This window comes from Rhipicephalus microplus, chromosome 3, assembly GCF_043290135.1.
Source record: "Rhipicephalus microplus isolate Deutch F79 chromosome 3, USDA_Rmic, whole genome shotgun sequence".
NCBI classification, from domain to species: Eukaryota; Metazoa; Arthropoda; class Arachnida; order Ixodida; family Ixodidae; genus Rhipicephalus; species Rhipicephalus microplus.
This window is the reverse complement of record NC_134702.1, coordinates 247065530-247086599: the sequence shown is the minus strand read 5'-3', so window position 1 is coordinate 247086599 and position 21070 is coordinate 247065530. Positions and strand designations below refer to the sequence as shown.

At 46.6% G+C, this 21070-nt stretch overlaps 1 protein-coding gene across 1 annotated transcript in view; it reads left to right on the top strand.

Moving 5' to 3' along the window:
- Nucleotides 1-21070, top strand: part of LOC119168750 (uncharacterized) — a 288336-nt gene that overhangs the window by 3336 nt on the left and 263930 nt on the right. The window contains exon 2 of the mRNA XM_037420141.2: nt 14179-14240. Within this exon, the coding sequence (XP_037276038.2) occupies nt 14179-14240 (62 nt within the window). The remainder of the gene's footprint in view (nt 1-14178; nt 14241-21070) is intronic.

The following is a 21070-nucleotide window of genomic DNA, read 5'->3' as shown; positions in this document are numbered from 1 at the left end:
TGGTGCGGAAACGCGCTTGTACACAAATAAGTCCCTCGAAAAAAAAAGGCAACTCTTAAACTTCACCTCGAAGAGTTGAACACTAAAGGGATATCTTGTCCCTTGTACGTATTTCAAACACTTATATGCATGAACTCTTTTCGAAATTTCTGTGCACCCAGTACGTGGCCTTAAGTGGATATGTGCAGTAACATATACGCCTTTTGTAGAGATTGACTAGCTTCAAACCTTGAAGTCATTATCGTAATCACATCTTCTGACGGTCGATGGCAAAGAACGTTTTATCACGTCTTGTTACTGCAATAGTTCATGTTGTATTGTCGAGCATCTTTACAGGACGCGTGTGGTTGTAAATGTCACTTTCACTGCATTTGCAAGCAGAGGAAGTTTTTCTTTTTTTTCACGGTATTCGGAAGCAGACGCGTGTTTGTGGCGTACACCACCGGCTTTCCACGCAAACGACCCAAGTTCAATCCTCCATCGGAGCTAGAACTTCTTGTTCATTTTATTTGCATTTTTGTTTCGGTGACACGCAAGAAAATGGTTTTTCGCTCAGAACCAAGGATGCCGAAGCCGACCACGGAATGCCCGCGCAATGAGCTCTTTCAATGCAAACCTGCTAATATGGCGGTGACATGCGCAATTCTATGCTCTCTTTACGCCTGATGATCTTCTGATTGTTGACTTGCCGGCAAACAGTCGTTATCACAGTTTTAGCTTTCAATGAAGGCATTTTCGCTGACATTACCTGATTGTCTTTCATTCTAGCATTTTGCTGCGGATGCATGATCATTGCTACCCGTAGCGACGAATCGCCCTGCTAACTACGTATGTGAATGTCCTATTTTTGTCATGGTTGAAGGACAAAGTTGGTGGGGAATATAGCACAATCAGATGGAACGCAAAATGCTTTCATGATTCGTGCTTCGAATAAGGACTGAACTACATCGTACGCATTAATTTGAAAATACTGGGTGTGCAGACACACAAAAAGGAAGACAGCACACTAGTGTCTTCACTTCCCTTTTGTATTCGTGTTGTTGCGTCGTGACTTGTGCCCTGCATTTCTTCTTGCATCCATGTTTGCACGCCCTGCTTTTAGATGCGAAGCGTCCTATGGCTGAGCTCAACCCGGTATGCAGCCTGACCACCCTTGCAGCGCCCGCGCGTCCCCGTCGTCTCTCTTCTTCTACCCCCCCCCCCCCCCCCCTCTACACTCCTCCTGGCAACGCCGACGCAGGAGGAGTCTGCTCGCTGCCACTCTCTTTCTGCTAGGCATTTCTCCCAGTGGCGTTTACATGCCAATCACGCATGCTTGTACCCTTCCTCTCTTTACCCTCATCTACGCTACTCTCCCAGCTCGCAAAACCGACGAAGGTGGTGTCTGCTCGCTCCATAGAGTTTCTCACAAAATTACCTCGATGAAAATCCGGCGCTAGTGAGCTGCTGGATGGAAGGGAAGGCTGGGATATGTGAGCTTAAAAATTTGACTCGGATTTGTATGCATCGAAGACACGTCTGGCTTAAGCAGTTGATTTATTAATAAACATACGTATTAGGCTATTTGTTTCCCAATGCACAGAAACATTTAACTCTCATAAGTTCTGCGTTGATTTACAATTTTACTAATCGTAAGAGTAACGAACGGCCGTTAAACTTGGCAGGAACACGACAAAGCCAGCGTTGCCTCTCCCATTTTATGTCGTCCATTTCTTTCGCTGTTTGGTTGGGTCATCGAAGAGAGTGGACCTTTATTTTAGAATATAGAACACGTGAACAATATCCACTCATAAAACTTTTGTATAGAGAAGCTTTATTCGTGCAGTAGTATCCGCATTTAAGCCGAAGCCTCGCTCAGAAAAACCCTCGCAGACACATATACCATCATTCCCAACTCTACAACGAGGCTCCTAAAAATTTGCTTAGAAGGTGGCGCCAGATATTCCTCTAGGTGTTTTTGAGAAAAACTCTATGGCTCGTTCTCCCCTCTCTTTTACCTTGACATCCCTCCAAGCGGCGTTCATGCCCCCCCCCCTCCTGCGCATGCGCATCAACAGTCACTACCTCTCTTGTCCTACGCCCCCCCCCCTCCTTTTCACCTCGCAGCGCCGATGCAGGCAGCATCTGCTAGCGAGTTTCTAGATATAAAACCAACTTATCGAACTTTTCTCGCACTGCACAATCATTAATTGGCCAACCCGCCTAATAGGCACTGAATCTTTACCTCCAAGGTAGTGCTGCTGGGAGATCTATCATGTGCGTTGGTGAACAATAAAAATCTGCAGCGTCTTGAACAAAAAAAAATTCACAGCGTGCTTGTTAACTAAAAGCGAACTGCAGGTCTCTGTATCCACTTGGAGTCTTCTGTCGTTCATTGCCCGTTAGTAGCGATTGGCATGTTCCAGTAGGAGACACCGGCCCAGCACTGCCTGCTTTCGCTTCTCGAAAATTCTCTCTTGTGCTACGCCGTGTTGAGCGCCAGCGTCAACGCCGCGGCCAGTGTAAGCGTTAGAACCCGCTCCTTTGCAGCTGTACATGGTTGTCTTTAGCGGGAGATGTTGATTTTCTTTTATAATGAACGCGGTACAGGTTAGAATACGGACATTACGAAAAAATGACGCAGTACTGAAAGTGACGCCAGATTTATTTTTTAAAAAGAACGCACTGATATAAAAACAATATGTAATAAATTTCTTTACATTTATTGCAGAAAAAGATGAATCATTTATCTCGTCCAATACGTAGTTGTTCTCTTCATCTAGTAAAATGATTGATGCACCAGTTGTTTTTCCTTAAGTTTATCAAAAGACTTCGTCTAATCCACGTCGTGTGCGACAAATAGTATATCTTTATCAAATTCGTTTACTTGAAGATCAATATTTATATAAGTATAGTGCACCATGACAAGGCCACAAAAAGAGAGAGACACGCCACAGCGCTATTTGTGTGTGTCTTTTTGCTAAGGCAACGTGCCTTATCAAACTTTATTTCTTGAAGCTGGTCAAACAATCAAAGGATGTGTAATGAGCTTTCTAAAGAGACATTTCGCTTGTAAGCTCATTGCATGTCCTGTGTTTGTACGGCATACGTTAAGAAAACTATGATAAATTAAGGACATCGATCATTTTGAATGCGAATGGCTGATGCCCTTTCTTTGTAATATTTCAGGAAAATTGGTATTAGTCGGCCTGAAGTCACTCTACGTGATAAAAACTGTTATCTTCAAGACAATACGTCATTCACGTTGTTTTGTAACACGCGTGCAGAGGCCAATTTTCACCGATATTGGTTCCACTTTTATTTATCAAAAATAATTTAGGTTGTGTTTTGTTTCTTTTTTCCGTATTCTAATCATGACGAGAGAAAAAAAACGGGCCCGCATGCTTCACTTTCCTTCATTTTTAGATTAGTTTTCAATTTTATATAACGTTTAGCCCTGCAGTCATGCATGTCTCCCCCGACTACATCAGTTGCATCCAGACGCGCTGGTAGTGTTGTTTTTTGAGAAGTTAGCTGTAAATCCATACATCGAGCTGCTATAACTACGTCACGTTTTCCTATTTGCCCTCATTCGGATTTCATCACATTCGTAACAAGTTGTTTCTGACCTGATGCAACTCGATTACAGAGTGGCGGTGTTTTCCAAAACCTACCGTATCCGAGTGGCGGACACAGTAGATTTTGGTGTCACCATGAAAATTTGTTGATGAATTTCTCAAAATACTTGGAAATGTTCGAGCATTGAAAGTACGTAAAGCTTGTGGCAGTGTACAACTGTTATTCCTACAAAATTTTCCTGGTAGACCCGGTAGACTAAGGCCATGACCTGAACTGCGGTAACAACGACAACTGCTGCGGCCGAAATTTGCGGTCCTGATGCAGCAGCCAAGAGAACCATCAATTTTCGTGGGTCATCGTTTGAAGATCCGGAGACCTGGCTGGAGACCTATGACTGGGACACTGAAGAGAAGCTCCGTCACGTCTACTTTTATCTGCAAGACGCGGCAAGTGCCTATTTTGAAAATGGGTATCTGCCCTGCAAACATAGGATCTCATCAGCGGCACATTCTCTGACACGTTCAGGAGCATCGCCCGCAAAGAAAGAGCTAGTTGTGACGTTGCTGAAGACGGGGGTGCAACTTTCAAATGAAAGTGTGACAATCTTCGTGGAAGAAATGAAGCGACTGTTCTGCCACTCTGACCCCGACACAATCTAGGTGAAAAAAAAGTCGTTTTCCCGTATGAGGGGTCAAACAAGAACTCTTCGCTGGACTGATCCGAAACCCCCCGAAGACCATCCAGAAATTCCTGTTGGATGCAACATCGATGCATAAGACGCTGCAAAGGTGAATCCACAAGTTACTTCGGTGAACGATGGAAGACAGCTCAGCTCTTCATGCTCTCGGCTCCGAGAACCTTCGCGAAATAATACGAGTGACCGTACGGGAAGAGCTGCGTAAATTGTTGCCAGCCTCACAGCATCTACTGAACCCAATCGCCGGCGTCGTATGCCAGAAAGTCCAGCATTTTCTCCGAACACCTGAACCAGCGCAGCTTGAGCCACAAGCCATAAGTTGCACTGATGTAGCCCGACGTAACGTTCCCCTAGCACATTCACGTCAAGAGGCGATGCCGCAACTTTTTCGTCGCCAGATACCATCACCACCACCGTCGATGCCATACTGTCCACCCACCAGCTAGTGCAACGCTCCTAGAAAAAACGAAGTGTGGCGTGCCCCCGACCACCTACCTCTTTGCTACCACTGCGGAGAAGTTGGCCAGACCAGCCGCCGCTGCCAGTGCCGAAAAATGGGACTGCGTGGTTAAGCAACGACGCGCCGCGTCCACGGCGGTGCGAAAGACCACGCGACATCGCGGACTAACTCGCAACAGTGGAATGGACGCCGCGAGGCTTTTCGCATTCGCCATCACCCGGCCGCTATTGTCACCTCACCGGCGATAGCACACTGGCCGAGCCCTAGGCTGGTCATATAATATAGCCCGTACTCGAGAATTTAAAGGCAGCAATTGAAGAAGGTGCTGTTGCTGTACGACAAACTGCCGAAGATCTTCCGCTGTCGATGACGACGCTGCGACGAGACCTCGAGACCCCACCGTAAAGTCAACGTAATCCCGATGTTAAGACGCCACGGGATTACGACTTGATGACACAACGTTGAAGCAGTGGTGCGAACCGTCGTATCCGTGATCGAACAACACGATTCTACTGCAATGCTAAGCGACGAGCCAGCGACCTCAAAGTTCACATCGAAGGCCACAGCGTCACAGCTCTCGTAGACACCACTGCTGACCATTCCGTCATCAGTGAGGCGTTCGCCGCGAATTTGAGAAAAGTTAAAACAGCCTGGGAAGGCCTCGAAATCCGTATAGCTAAAGGCCCTCTACTGATGCCAGCTAGAATGTGCACAGCCATAGTCACCATCAACAGTCAGATCTATCCCGCAAGCTTCGTCTATTACAGCATTGCTCGAGAGATGTCATTCTTGGCATAGACATCTTAAACCTTCATGGTGCTGTCATCGACCTGAAAACAATGTAGATAACACTATCTACCAAAAAATCACATGCGCTGCGAACGCCGTCAGGAAGGCACGCCTTAAATGTGCTGAAAGATCAAGTCGGCATTCCTCCTCACTTCAGCGCCAGAATTCCGTCGGCACTCAAGGATCAACAGACATGCAAGGCGTCGTTGAAGGCGACAAACACAGCCGCGAAATTTGCGTCGCCAGAAGAATAGCTGCGCTAAGAGGAGGGAATGCAGCAGTGATGCTCAAAAGCTTTAGCAGCAAGTACAAGCACGTTTATAAAATCACGAAAATTGCGTACGTCTCAGAGATACTGAAAACCTGCAAAACTTTAACGATAATAGATTCTGCCAAATCTACTCTGATGACTCAAGCCCTTTAACCGGCTTTCGGTGTTAATCCGAGCATTTCGACGCATGAACAACAGCTCAGAAACCTGCTCCTGAAATACATAAATTGCTTTTCGTCGTCGTCAAGACTTCGACATACCCCTGTCGCGAAAGACGAAATTGTAACAAAAGAAAATGCTAGGCAACACCGTCAGAACCCGTACAGAGTTTCGATGCGAGAACGCGAGGTCACAAAGAAACAAGTGTACCAAATGCTAAAAGACGGCATTATCCAGCCCTCAAAGGGTCCATGGGCATCAGCGGTGGTGTTAGTGAAGAAAAAGGATGAAACACTAGGCTTCTGAGATGACTATTGGCGCTTCAACAAGATTACGAAGAAGGACGTATACGCTGTTCCCCCAAAATACGATGCCCTAGACAGACTTCACAAGGCGAATTACTTTTCGTCGATGGACCTCAAGACAGCCTACTGAAAATTCAAAGTAGACTAGCGAGACCACAAAAATACTGTCTTCATTACACTAGAAGGCCTTTGAGTTTACGGTCGCGACCTTAAGTAGTCGCTCCGCGAGCATTTCAGGGGCATTGAAACTGTTTACTGAAGCAATCAAAGCCTTCGAACTCGCTCTGAAGCCAGGAAAGCACAGCTTTCCAAATGAGGAACTCTTGTTCTTTACACACGTGATAAGCAAGTCCGGAGTGCGCCCCGACCCACAGAAGACCACAGTCATCGCTGAATTTCCGCCACCCACCGACAGAAAGACCAAGCGTCGATTTCTCGGCATGTGCGCCTAATACAGGTGTAGTGTAATAAATTTCGCCCACATCGCCGAACCACTCACACACGTTAAAAAGACTAAAGTGGAGTTAAAGTGGGAAACGCCTCAGGAGGAAGCATTTCAAGAACTGAAACGGCCTCTGGAGACACCGCCGTTACTTGCGCACTTCAAAGAAGACACCGACACGAAAATCCACGCCGACGCAAACAGCGCAGGGCTCGGAGCCGTCCTGGTGCAGAAGATTGATGGGCTTGAAAACGTCGTCGGTTGTGCAAGCCGGTCGATAACTAAGGAGGAAGTCAACTATTCCACAGCAGAAAAGGAGCGTTTTGTCATCTTCAGGGCAACCTCCAAGTTTCACCCCCAGCTCTTTGGCAGGCGTTCAAAGTTCTGAGCGTCCACCACGCCCTCTGTTGGCTACTTAATTTAGAGCACCCTTCAGGTCACCTCGCACGATGGAGTCTGCCACTTCAGGAATTTAACATCACCATCGTCTACAAGTCAAGGAGAAGGCACTCTAACGTCGACTACCTGTCCCACACCCCCATTGACCTACCACCACAGGAAAACGATAATGGTGACTGCTTTTCCAGAACCTTAAGCGTTGATGATTTTGCAGAATGACAGCGAGCCGACCCTGAAATCAGGGGCTTTGTGAAATACTTCGAGGGCAAAGCTGCAATTGTTTCAAAGGTATTCACGCGTGGACCATCGCATTTTTTTGTGTCGTAACGTCGTCTTCGTTAAGAAAAGCTTCTCACCACATCAATCCTACTACCTCACCATGGTACCTCCGGCGTTACGTCGAGAAGTTTCGGATTCTCTGTATGGTGAGCGGATGATTAGACACGTTGAATTCTCTCTCTCACTAGCGAAGATACAAGAAAAAGATTAATTACCCTGCCTCCTTGCCAATGTCACCTACTACGTCAAAAACTTCCGAGACTGTCAGTGACGGAAGACACCGCCAACTAACGAGCAGGACTTTCGCAGCCAGTCGAGCCACCTCGCCGGCCATTCCAGCAAATCGGCTCCGACCTACTCGGATTATTCCCGACGTTGACTTCCAGAAACAATTACATCGTCTTGCCTACTGGCTACCTCACCCGCTAGGCCGTGACAGTGCCTCAGAGGTAGCAAACTTCTTCATCGAGAACATCGTCGTACTTCATGGTTCCCCTGAGGTCCTTATTGGCGACAGAGGTACGGCTGTCACTGCAGAATAACTCAGGTGATTTTGGCATACAGGTAGACAGGCCACCACCGTATGACAGCGTACCACCCATAGACCAACAGCCTCATCGAGTGCCTGAACAACACCATCGCCGACATTCTGGCGATGTACATCGACGACGAAAACTCAAGTGGGATGCCGTCCTCCTACGTGACCTTCGCATACAACACCATCATACGATACGACGCCGATGATGCCGTATAAATTGGTCTACGGAAGGACCCCGGCAACGACGCTCAACGCCATGTTACTCAATATCACCGACGAAGGAAATCTCGATGTGAGTGAGCACCTTCAGCGTGCCGAAAAGGCCCGACAACTCTCCCACCTCTGCCTAAAGAACGAACAAACGTCGGACTGCCGCCGTTACAATCTTCGACGACGCTCTGTGGAATACCAGCTCTGTGAACCTGTTTGGGTATAGACGCCGATACGCCGATGTGGACTCAGTGAAAGACTTCTGAGACAGTGCTTCGGATCATACAGGGTAGTTTGACGTCTCGGCCCACTAGACTACGACATTGTCTCTTGCGGCATCACGAACTCTCCATGGCAGCGTGTGTTAAGATATCTTAAGTAGTTATTACCGTGCACCTCAACCCATTCCATGCGTGTTAACGAACCTAAGGACTGAGATCTATGTAAATATTTTTCTAATATTGTGTTTCATAGTTTATCTGCATATAATATTGCGCTTTTTTCTGATTTATTCTCATTTTTATTTCTCATGTATTTCCCCCGGTGTTTCGTTTTAAGCATCAGGACGATGCTTCTTTACACAGGAACAATGCCACACACTTTTCTTGCTTACACTTGTGTTTTATTCGGTTTTCGCCCAGAAATACTGTCGAGTGCCCAATGCAAACTGAGCCTCGCTGTTCTAGAAGGTTTACAATTATTGTAGATCATTTTTTTAAGAATACGTCCACTTCCTGAACATCTCGGATTGTACTGAAACATACGTCACTGATAGCGATAACGCAAGGATATTCGATGGCACGGGTATAAATACCGACACGCTTCGCCGCTTGTCAGTTGATCGACGGCTGACGCTCTGTTCGCCGCTATCAGTGGCAGTGTCTTGCTGTATTCAGACCTTCATTTCGCGTGACCACAAATTAGGCTCAAATAAACAGTTTCATCTTCGACCTTGAGTCTGCTACCTTCGTTCAGGTCACGACCCCGCGACAATAAGCTTTATTATTCCAAAATTTTGTCTGGGGTCCAGCCTTTGTAAGGCACTGCCACTGGTATTAGTGGCAGTAGAACTTTATCTCGAATCATCTTTGTAAATATCTTCGCTTGGATTTGTAATCGCTTCTTTTTCTCATAATCATGAAGCAATATACGTTCGTCGGAACTAATTGAGTGGGCGTTTCGTAGCTGTCGTTCATGGTTACTCAAGTTCTTTACGGATGAGCTAAAGTGTTTGTTCACAGTGCGGGCAAGGCGCAAAGACGCTTTCCACCAAGTGTCATTACAAAGTTCTAAGTAATGGCTAGACACTTCCGACGTATCTAGTTGAAAGGAAAGCTGAGGGCGTTTTGGTACTTTTTTGTAAAGCCACATATAATGACAATCTAAACTCATGCATTTCACATCACACACGTCTTTCAACAACTTTCCTAATCTTTTAAAAAATTCTGGAGTGTACATTAACACTGATGGCGATATTTGTGAGTCCATCACAGCAAGTAGTCACAGTAGTAGAGTGATTAGCAGATCTCAAAGAATATGGAAGGGAACATGAACAATAAATTTAAGACTTTTTAGTTGCGTTTTGGGGTTGTCTTTGTGATTGAGGTGGCAAACTGACATTAATAGAACGTCCTTTTCGACTCGGTGCGCTGGCAGAAGCCTGGCTAGTGCGTTAATGCGATGGAGGTAGCAAGCGAGTGGAATCTCGGTTTGACGGTTGCGTGAAAAGTGGGCGAAGGCGCCCACCTTCGACGCTTCTCAGGCAAATTCACCTGCTGTTTTTCTCGAGGCAATGCTAATGTTTGCACGATGTTTTGATATGTTTCTGCAATGCGCTCGAGGTCTTGCTGCACGCCCTCTCACCAAAATAAAGTTGTGGTATTTGCCTTTATGGCAGACACTGCTTGGTGGGCTTCACGCCAAAGCCTTGCAGCTTCCCGCTTGCTGCTGTTGGCTCTACCAAGCGATCACCCAAGTAAGGAAGTTCTTCGGACAGACAGCTCATGCTCCTTTTGTACAAATTTTATTTAGTTTCCAAATCATGCTTTTGTGGCCAGCCCTCCCGAGTGTATTTGCGTATCCCGAAAAGCACCTCATTTTAGATGGTGTGTGCCTGGAGTTACTTTATCGGCTGAGCTGGCTGATTCCACTGGTCCAGGGTCGAAACTTGGGCATTCCACTTCTTCCTGTGGTGGTAAGGCAGGTGTCTCAGAGCATCAGGCCCCAAGTATGACGACGCCGAAGCCAGCGTCTGATGATCCACTCTTAGGAGACCAAACAACGGTTGATAATCTATTGTGAGCGTGAATTGTCTATCCAGGCTATGATCTCGGAATCGCGTGATGCTAAAAATCAGAGTCAACAACTACATTCAATCTGAGAATAATTCTTTTCTGTGGCATTAACCGACTTTGATTGAAATCGAAGGGGCTAATGACATCCTCCAAATTAGTGGGATAAGGCCGCTGCTACACCGAAGGGTCGCACGTCGCACTCCAGAAATCTCTCGTGCTGGATGGAATTGAGTAAGCAGACGCGCACAACACAGAGGAGGTTTCACTTTCTCGAACCAATCGTTTTCGCAGTCACCCAAAAACCATATCAAGTTCTTGTCCAGGAGTTATAGGGGACACAGGATTGTGGACAGCTAAGGCAAGAATTTATGGCAGATAGTTAGCATGCCTAAAAAGATTTCAGCTCCGTGACATTCCCTGGCGTCGGAACCACCTTGATTGATTCGATGTGTTTCTTTGGCGGGTGCAACCCTGTCGTGTCATTTCAGTGTCCTAGAAACGAAATTGAAGCTATTCAGAACTTATCCGAGCAGAGCTTGACGCCATACTCTCTGAATTGCTGCAACAGTTCGCTTATCGTTCACATCTACTATCCACAGGTCATCTAAGTATGATTGAACCACGGAGAGATCTGGCAAAACATGCTAAATGGTTTTTGAAAATTTACAGTTACCGAGGCGATCCAGGACATTAGCCTAATATAGCGAAACAGGCATTTGTGAGCGTTTACAACCACTAGTTTGCGCAAACCTTCATCTAGAAGAGTTTAGTTGGAGGCGTCGCGTAGACACAAGAAGCTGATCTGCTACCCCTCACAAAGCATAGTGAAAATGTCACCCACCATGGGAAGAGGATATCTATTCATTACACATACCGAGCAAAGGTATATCTTTGAAGTCGCCACATACGTAAACTGTCCCCGTGCTTTTCAGTGCTGGAACCACCGTGGTTGCCAATTATCAATAGGAGACTGGCAAAATAATGCCCTAGGAAACGAGTCGTTCTAGCTCAGCGAACACTTTTTGTAGCAAAAAAAAATGGAACTCTCGTAGCCTTTCAGAACCCTGGTACGTCTCCTATATGAAGAGGTGCTGGTGGCCTTTTGCTAACTCTCAGACTGTCCAAAAAAAAAGGTCAGGGGGAAGCTGTCAGACTCTCCAGCATCCTGTAAGATGAGAAAAACGCAATGTGAAGAAGAGGTGCTTGTGTCTCAAGCATCTATAACAGCTCACGGCCGCAAAAGCAGTGACCTTCACAGCCTAAGGTAACGAGATCGCAGTTAAGTGTTTCAAACCTATAGGGAGCTCCCATTCTTATAACGCCCCATACTGGTAACCTTCCCAAGATAGCATGACAGAGATAATGCAGTTTTACAAAGTGGCAGCCACTTATGACGATGGGACTACGCACACAGGTGGACCTGTGTCGGTTATTTAGTGGCACTCCCTTGAACGCAACGTGTTCGTGCACAGGCGGAACCACACATGCGTTACTTTCAACTGACCATATTTGTATTGCACTACAGTCGTTGTCTTCACTTTCCGCTGAGCATTGTTATCGCGAAAGTTCTGTTCGTGGTGCGCGTCCAGGTGCAAACTCGCACCAAGTGACCTTTTAGTCCGCATTTACATCACCTGCGCCATCGTAACGAGCACTCCGTGGCTTGTAGTCCACGTTTGCCACAATAGCTGCCGTTCTTTGGTTAGCTGATCCATTCACTTCTGATGATTGGTGGTCGCCGGTTAGTCTCACGTTCAACACACCGATGGAGTCACCTTGCCTGGTCATCTATTGTGACCACAGCTCCGCAATTTCGGCTGATATGATATGTACGGTTTTAACATCCCAAAACCACCATATGATTATGAGAGACGCCGTAGTGGAGGGCTCCGGAAATTTCGACCACCAGGGGTTCTTTAACCTGCACCCAAATCTGAGTACATGGGCCTACAACATTTCCGCCTCCATCGGAAATGCAGCCGCCGCAGCCGGGATTTGAATCCGCGACCTGCGGGTCAGCAGCCGAGTACCTTCCACTAGACCATGGCGGCGGGGCCGCAATTTCGGCTGCTAGAGCCAGTGCTCCCGCATCTGGCAGCGTCAAGCCCTTTTTGAATATAGATGCTTTTGCGTATTTTTCGACCACACTCCACAAACGACGCGACCCCTCAGCATTCGCTCTAACATGCTCCAGTTATGAGCTAACCTGCAAATCTCGATAATAAACGCCTGCATGATCTCACTTCTTGTTCGTTCAGTGAATTTTTATTTCTCGTTAAGGGCGGATCATATTGGCCACTCAATGCTGAGATTACTTCTTGATAGTTCAGCGCGATCGAATTTTGCGGTGCGATTCTGCCTCAAAGAATTTTAACGATACTTGAAATTTACGCGGTCGCCAACAAGGCTCTTCGCGTCGTCACTTCCTTTTTTTTCGCATGGTAGTAAGCTTCAAACTAAACATGATACGCTTGCCACTCATCTGTTTCCTCTGCAAAATCCGGAAACTTGATGGCCATGGCTGCGGGAGGGCTGATGGGTGTCTTGGTCTCAGTGTCGTGGCTGGCGACCAGCAGGTTACGCGTATCGGTGGGTGTTTTCATCCCCCTGTTATGAGGGAGACGGCAATGCAGCTTTCGAAGCAAACAAGACCGTCAGATCTTTCCTAGAAAAAGCCAGTGGCTTTTCACACGCGTGAATATATATGACCACTTGAGAACTTCAGCCGCATCAATCGATTGCTTATCAAATGAATAAAATGAATAAAGTGAATAATGCGCAGTATTCAATGCTGAGGAGGGCTAAGGGGACACTAAAATCAAATAACAATTTGCGTCAGAGTAAAAGCTTACTGCATGACGCCGTCTAAGACGACCATTTCAACAGCAGTGCCCTACTTATTGAGAAATTGAGGTAAATGCATGAGAATGTCCAACGCGTAGAACATTCGCAAAGTGATCCCAATAACTTGAGTGGCCCCACCTACAATTAACTAATAGTAATCAAACTAGCTGCACTAAATAAAGCACCTTTTGTGCCTGAATGGATTTATAAAATTCAGATTGTTCATTTCTGTTTCACTCATGAAAAAAAAAACATTAACCCGGAATTGGTATGGGGAGTGGCGCGAGGGGTTTAAAAGTTCAATTTTCACGTGGGTAAATAGATAGGTGGTGTCATTTAGCGGGGCCCAGTAACCAAGCACGCCTGCCATCTCGGAGGCCATGGCAGTTGTTTAATAGCCGCTTTTGCTGCTGTGGTTTTTGCTTCTTTCGTTGTGCTGCTTCTGGTGTCGGCAACCAGGCAGTAAAGGCGGGAAGCGTTGTGCACGGCGACAGTGACGTGAGACGTTCCGCTTCGGGGGGGGTAATTTGAAATGTGCTAACCCAATGAGGACCACTGGAACGTGATTTTATTTTGAAATAAGCCATTCCTTAAAACTGAAGTAACACTACGAGGTTTCTGGACCATTATTTCAACAATCATTGTCGATTTAATAGTTGCCTTTAGTGTTCCTTTACTTTATGAAATACATAAGGGACATAACTAGTGTTTTTTTCATAACTTACTTTGGAGGATAGTCTGTAATGAACGAAAAAATGTCTTCTTACGATGTCTGTTGTCTTCAAATGTCCAAAATTTTGCCAAAGCTACATTAAAACAAGCGTTCTTTTTTCCACAATGCTTTCCTACTGTTTTACCGAAAGTGGGGGTGTAAGGTCCAAGTAGCGTAAAAGCAACTTCAGCGTCGTTAACCTTGTCTTTCATGTGTTGCAGATGGGGGACGAGTCCAGTCAGTCAGAGATGTCCTCGGTGTCCGAGTCTGTGCAGAGTGCTTGGTAAGTCCAGTACGCCACCACTAATATGATGTCACGTACGAGCACTTAGGCGCAAGTAGCGAACTTCAAACAACCCCCTGAAACCCGGTGCTCGGCGCGATGTTTAGTCTCGATGTGGCGTGCGGTACGAAAAAAATGTTTCCCCGCAAAGTATACACTAGAACACAACGAGCTCAGTGCTTGCTGCCATATTGAAAAGCGCGTGGCGTCGTCTATTGCAAGCACGGCGAAGCCACACTCTCAACTGCCAGGCGAGCAGACGCTCTGCAAATCAAACGCGAAACTTCACAACTCGAGTCCGGCTGTCAGCATGTTTCGCGCTGTTCCTGAGCTGGAAGTTTATGCTGATGTCGTGTGAAACGTCGAGGAGACCATCCTCGACAGTCCGGAATGTCTGGAGAACGTGCATTGCAGACTATGGAAGCAGTTTCATCAGGCGAACAGCGGAAAACGTTGCTTTCGACTCAAACTGCGGCATGCCTTGGCTAAGACAAGGCAGAATTTGTGCTGTGCGCCAGCGTCAACGTAGTGCTAAAATCTGGTTTCAACTTACGCTCATGCACTGCACGTCTATCAATTACCAGTCCTGCCGGGCACTCGGAAGACACCTGCGGGGCAAAAGTGCCAGCCAGAACAAGATTTTATTATGCTATGGTGACGCCGGCCGATAGCACATGTAGATTCGCCTAGTGACAGTTAAGGCATGTCGCAGTTCAACCGGGTCGAAAGTCATGCATTCCGTGCCGTTCACGCATTGCGATAGAAGGCCGTTACGATTGTACCAAACATGCGCGATACGTGCATCCACGCGTGAATCGTAATACGTATACCCTATTATTAGGCAGTTTTAGAATAGCGCACTGCGAGCCCTTGCGGTGCGGTGGCTGCCACTGCGCATGCGTCGTAACACGAATCGGCGTTCGCGTTCGCGGACCGCACGAAGAAAACGCGAAATTGCGCGCGGTGTAGGCGGCCCGCTTGTGGCCCGCAAGCGCTGGTTTCGAGGCTACCAGCGGTAATGGCGGCCCGCATGTAGCCCGCAAACGCAGGTTTCGAGGCTACGGTGTCGCTACGATCGTGCGTTGCAGTTCGCTGCAGGACAAACGTTATTCTAAAGCTGTTATGGTGCCCGCTCCACCCGCAACGCTCGCAGCGCATGCAAGCGGTATTCTAAAACTCCCTATTGACGTACAGCCTGCGAATGAGTATGGCAATTGCCTCATACTACAGTCATACTGCACGCGAATCGCTGCTGTAAATCGAAACAGCTGGAGTCACGCTTGAATAAACACAATGAGTTAACTTACTCGTACACTTCACAGGGCTCGTGGTTTTTCGTGCTTATGGCGATTATATCCTAAGGCGGTGGAGCTCGGCGTTTTCCGTTCTGGACGGGAATCTGTGCAATCGCAAAACACCGCACCGGCAAAATTCCCGTGATACGCTGTGAACTTCACAAGCAGTCCTTGGCAATCTCTTCCTCTTGCTCTAGTTGATGTCGCATCAGATGACAGCGTACTGGTACTTAGATGACATTTTATAAGCCGGCGCAGCGTGAACAGGCGCTTTTTCGCATTTTAGACTCACAGAGCCACTGTATTCTATGCTAGCGAGGCGCGCCTTGACAGTTGCAAACAAATTATGGTGCCTCTGGGAGTGAGGGTATACCACCGAAGGCGCCTGGGTTTGGGATAGGCGTGCCCTCGTCTATAGGAGCATTGAACGCGATAGCAATAAATTAGAATGTCAGGCGAAGCACGGCAAGCTATCAGGGCCTAAAAAGGCTGCACTTCTCGGGTTCAGTTTTGGGAACTTATTCAAAAGTAATTTTGTAAGGTTTTTGTAAAGTGGTATTGTGAATAATATGTTTAGCAATAATGTCCGAAATAGTCGTGCCACAGTACAATAGCCTAAGGCGGGTTTGTTATTGCACTGCAATAATAAAAAGCAATTGATTTTTGAATGAGTAAACTTGGCAAATATAATATTCTCCTCATGTGAGCTGCTATCGGGCGGCTTAAGTGAGTGATGAAAGTTATTTACCTATCACTTCAAGCCAGGAGGCAAGGTTAGATGAAAACGCCGCAACTAGAGGCGTAGGTAAAAAAAAAGACCGACCCCTACACAGCTAATAAAATCCTGGCTAGAATACACGCCTGCGAAGACTAATTATGGTCATACTACGGTCGCTTCTATTTCATTCGTTACGTGGCTTCATATCCGTGTCTCCGAGGAAGCGGCCTTATTCCATGTGGCGTTCAGAATTGCCATGAAAAATATTAGCTGGCATTTTCGAATTTTTTTGGCTATACTGAGGCCCTCCGTAAAGCGTGAGGGCTCATAGGCGTCCTTGTATGTAGGCGGCCCATACAAGGTTGAAGAAGAAAAGATTAATTTTAGGGCCGAAGCTTCTCAAGCCGTGGGTCATGCGTCGCCGATGTGTGTAGTAGTATTAGAAGTATTAGTTGTAGGTAGATAGCCACCACTCTTTTAGTCCATCAAATTTTCGCTGGATGACGGTACTTGTATATAATGAATATACGATGAACACATGTGAGAAGGCGATACCATGAGTGTTAACTAGATCAACTGGTGGATTGGCCGACAGATGGACGGACAGCTGGACGGACAGACGCACGACGAACGGTAGCAAGAACGAACGGACGAACGGTAGCATGAAAGGACTGACAGACGCTTCATCCATCTCATTGTCATTCCCTCCGTGGATATTCTGTGATTTTTACACTACAAGTACACTACCTCGCACGATAGACTGTACTAATTCTTGTTACTAGTAAAACCTTCTGTCTGGTGATGATCCATACAGGTGGGAAAGATATGGAGAGCCACTTGCCGTGCTTCACATACTGATCCAGTGCAGTAGATTGGACAATATTAGAAAGAAGCACCTAACATTACCCCGCGATAGCAATTTCCACCGAATCATGTGATGTTCATCGGCAGGAACCCACTCTTCACATATAAGTCACTTACTGGCTCTTCAAACTATACACATAGCTTTAATGTCGTGTACCCAAGGGATTCATCACATGACGTCTAAAGAAATATCGCAGTCGTCATGATAAAGGAAGCACCCACATCGTGGCCATTGGACTGAAGGGCTTTGACGAGGCCCTCGTGCTGGCTGCCTATTTTCATGGTTTTGTTACCACGGCCACTTGTCTTTGATCTTCGCAACGCACCAGTCACGTCGATTCCATTATTACTATTTACTCGTTTTGAGGACGAGCAATTTTCGGCCCCTATACAGACGTTTACCCTCACCACCAATGCTCGCGACTTCACATCCCCTGATTAGCATTGTAAAAAAAGGCATTGTTATTGTTACATCACCTTTCACGGCGCATTTCGGCCTAGCATAGCCCTTGAGGCCCTAAAATTCACTTATAATTATAGTCAGTAGTTAGGAAATAGAAATTAGCACATTCATTCGAATCTGCTACATCATACAACTTACACACACCACTGGAATTACAAACAGGACCACATGTATTCAATGCAGAAGTCGTCCCCATTGCACCGTGCTGCCACCGCATGAGCTCTCGTATTTTTTGTGGGGGTATATATATACAAAGTGGTTTACAAACTATCAGCGGAAGGTTCAACTTCTCTTTTTGTGCGACGTGCATGTGATTGAGCATGTATTAGGTCAGCGAACAGTTTGCGAACTTCACGAAGTTGAGACAACCACGGTAAGCTCCTTTGGCTCTGACATCGGTTCGTGGTGCGCCGTGACGCCAAGATTGATTTGCGTGTTTTTGTGCGTCGTTTTTGTACTCTGTGTACAGTGGCTGTTTCACTCACCAGAAAATTGCACGTACTGGCGTGACGAAGATATATTCAGCTTTTGAAACCCATTTATGTTTCTCCCATGCCCATGTGCTGTGAGCGAACGTTTAGGGAGGCACGCGCTTATCAGTGACAGCAGCCATTCTCAGCTGTTCAAAGGCCCTTCACTCGCACGTCAGCATTACCTGGGTAGTATAGCGCGCCTACACTAATATTCTAATTTGCGTGCATGAACTATTGTGAGCTGCACGGTTGGTCTGCAACACTGTTTTAGTGTTTCGGCGATAGTTCTTACGCGTGGCTTCACGATGTCGGCGGTTTTTCTGTCTTTAACTGACCTTATTATACATAAGGTACAGCTATGCTCCTCTTTATTCAGCGTCTTATCAATGTTCAAATAAATGCCGAAATGTGCGCGAATAGCAAGTACAACGTCCACAAATTAGCGACGGACAAGTCCGCCTCCAAGTAAATAGTTAGTGCTTTTGCATATCCTTTTCGCGAACGTCTGCGTGCAGTGAGGCTGAAGAGATGGTCCTGAACGATTCTGAAGATATTAATTTTGAATTATCCTAATAAAGAAACCTGTTTTTAGAAAATATGTATTTTTTATACCTTGTCCGTAATTTCGATGGTAGTACACAGGTACACATGTCAGCTTGATCGTACGTAAAGGCTACAAATGCCATGCTGGAAAACGAAAACACTTAAATATTCAAAACATTGAGAAAATGCCAGTCTCCTACACTTGCCTGTTGACTTCTACGCCAACACTTGTTGTTCAAGTTCATCATGCTATTCCGCAACCACTATCAAAACACGATCCCTCAAATTTAGAACGTTGATTCCTTTCTGTCTCGCTGGCTTCAGTTTCTTTTATTAGAGCGATGCTTTATGAAAGCCATCTGTTCAGCTTGTTTTATAGAACACGGGAATCGACACTTAGAGGCTAGGTTATCAGTTAGCAGTTGTGCATGCCCAAATAATCTGTCTATAGCATGAAAAATATCATGCTTTGGCAACAAATAAAAAGATTGTTATTTGTAGTGTTTTATACATATTCAACTCAAAACAGTGACTTTGCTAGTCCCAGTGTTTGCCCAAAAGCGGGGTATGATATCCTAAACGAAAAGAGTGCCGTGAGGCACTCAAATGTGTTGCTGTTATACACCATTAAAAAAACAACAGGTGGTCCAATAACGCTTTCTGCTTCGCCAGAAGTCATCCTGAAAGGAACATCGAACTAAGAATTCCTTCAGGATTTCATCATTCATGAGATTGATTGTTTTACTGAAAACTGTGAAAAGCCTGGCTCGACTTTTTTTACTGCACATTACTTTTTAAAAACACTAATGAAATGAAAAGAAAAGAGGAAGTCGCTTGCTAAAGAGTCGCCTCGCATTCTTTCTATGTGGCCCTAATGCCTTTTCTCAATATTTTGTTTGCATTGTACTTTCACCGCGAGACACGGTGCAGAACATCATACGCAAGCGCCCGAGCGACGATGCGAACGACCAAACAGAACACAGAAGCATTACTTACCGTTCGATTTGTGGACTGCGCCGAACACGCAGCGTGCGCATCATAAGGCTCGATAGTCATGGCTGAGGCCTTGCTCGAGGTTCGTTACCTTCACAAAAGAAACGCGCCTGCAGTATACGCAGCGTAAAGTGCTGTTCACGTCCTGGTGTGAACACGGTCAAACGGCCAGAGCAAAACACGCACACATGGTCGACACCGCCGAGCGATTCGGAAACAATAATCACAAGACGGCGGGATGAAACGGCGATGCATAAAAGGAACGGTACACGCGTGTTCGTCAGCTTATGCGTGCTCCAGGTGCCGTAGCTGGCAAGACGGTGGCCGCTCTCTTCTTTTAGGGGCGAAGCTCCTTATGAGCTAACCTTGTGACCAGTCACGCGTAACCGAGAGAAGAAGAGACGAGAAAGAAAACAAGGCAAAAAATTGGTGACCATTTCTCGTCTCAATTCCTAGATGACGTTACTGTGCCGCTACTCTCCGAAGTGCCGCTACTTTCCGATTGGCTGCGGTGCGCGCTTTGTGAGTGCCTCTCAGCCTCTTGACTAGTCGCCGTTGGGCAGATCATAGGCGAAACATGCGTCCATCTGTCCATCCGTGCGTCAATCTCTGCGTTCGTTCGTGCGTCAAACATACATACATACAGGCAGGCAGGCAGGCAGGCAGGCAGACAGACAACGGATGGATGAGGCAGATCACTGGTGGGTCATGGAGGAAGCAGAGCGTCAAGCACGTTGTAGATGCTTGCTCTCAGCTTCCTTGGCTCGCGTCTCGTCGGTGTTACCCGCAAGCCGTCTGCATTCTCGAACGCAATCGAACGCATAGACGCATGCACAGATGAATGGACACACGGACGGATGGAGTCAATATCACTCACTCCGTGGACATGCTGCGTTTTTTTTCTTCCACGTTTGCGCCCGCCGCTGAAGGCGTATGCGTAAGCTGATGCTGGCTCCGGGCGCCGGAGCTGGCGAGACAACAGCGGCACCTCACTCCTGCTTTTTGCACTCTTGCCCGCTTGTGGCCGCTTTCACAGTCTGTAGGCAGTCCTCCAATTCTACGTGGCTGTCATGTTTTTTTGTTTTTTTTTGCTGGGCTCTCTAAAAACAGGGTTTTTCTCAGTGCGTAAGAGAGCGCAGTCTCGGTGCCAGTCATTATGCGGAACCTGAGTAAGAGCGTTCTGAAAGTTAAGGAAAGTCGCTGATACGCAATGAACCAGAACTGATCAACGTATGTAGTCCTCCAACCATAAGAGGAAAGTTTATATGCATCTGTCACGTTTCGTCACAAGTGGTTACTGTCGAGCGGGCATTGAAATTACTGAGCGACCCAGAATAATAACGTCTGAAGATCATTCAGTGGTATAGAACTCATATCCGTGCGATACTGAACGTCTCTGAAGTTTTACGCTGCAACCACTTTGAGTTGCTGCGGTTTGAGTTGGCTGGCTAAGCCTCGTGACATGATTCTTTTATTTCACT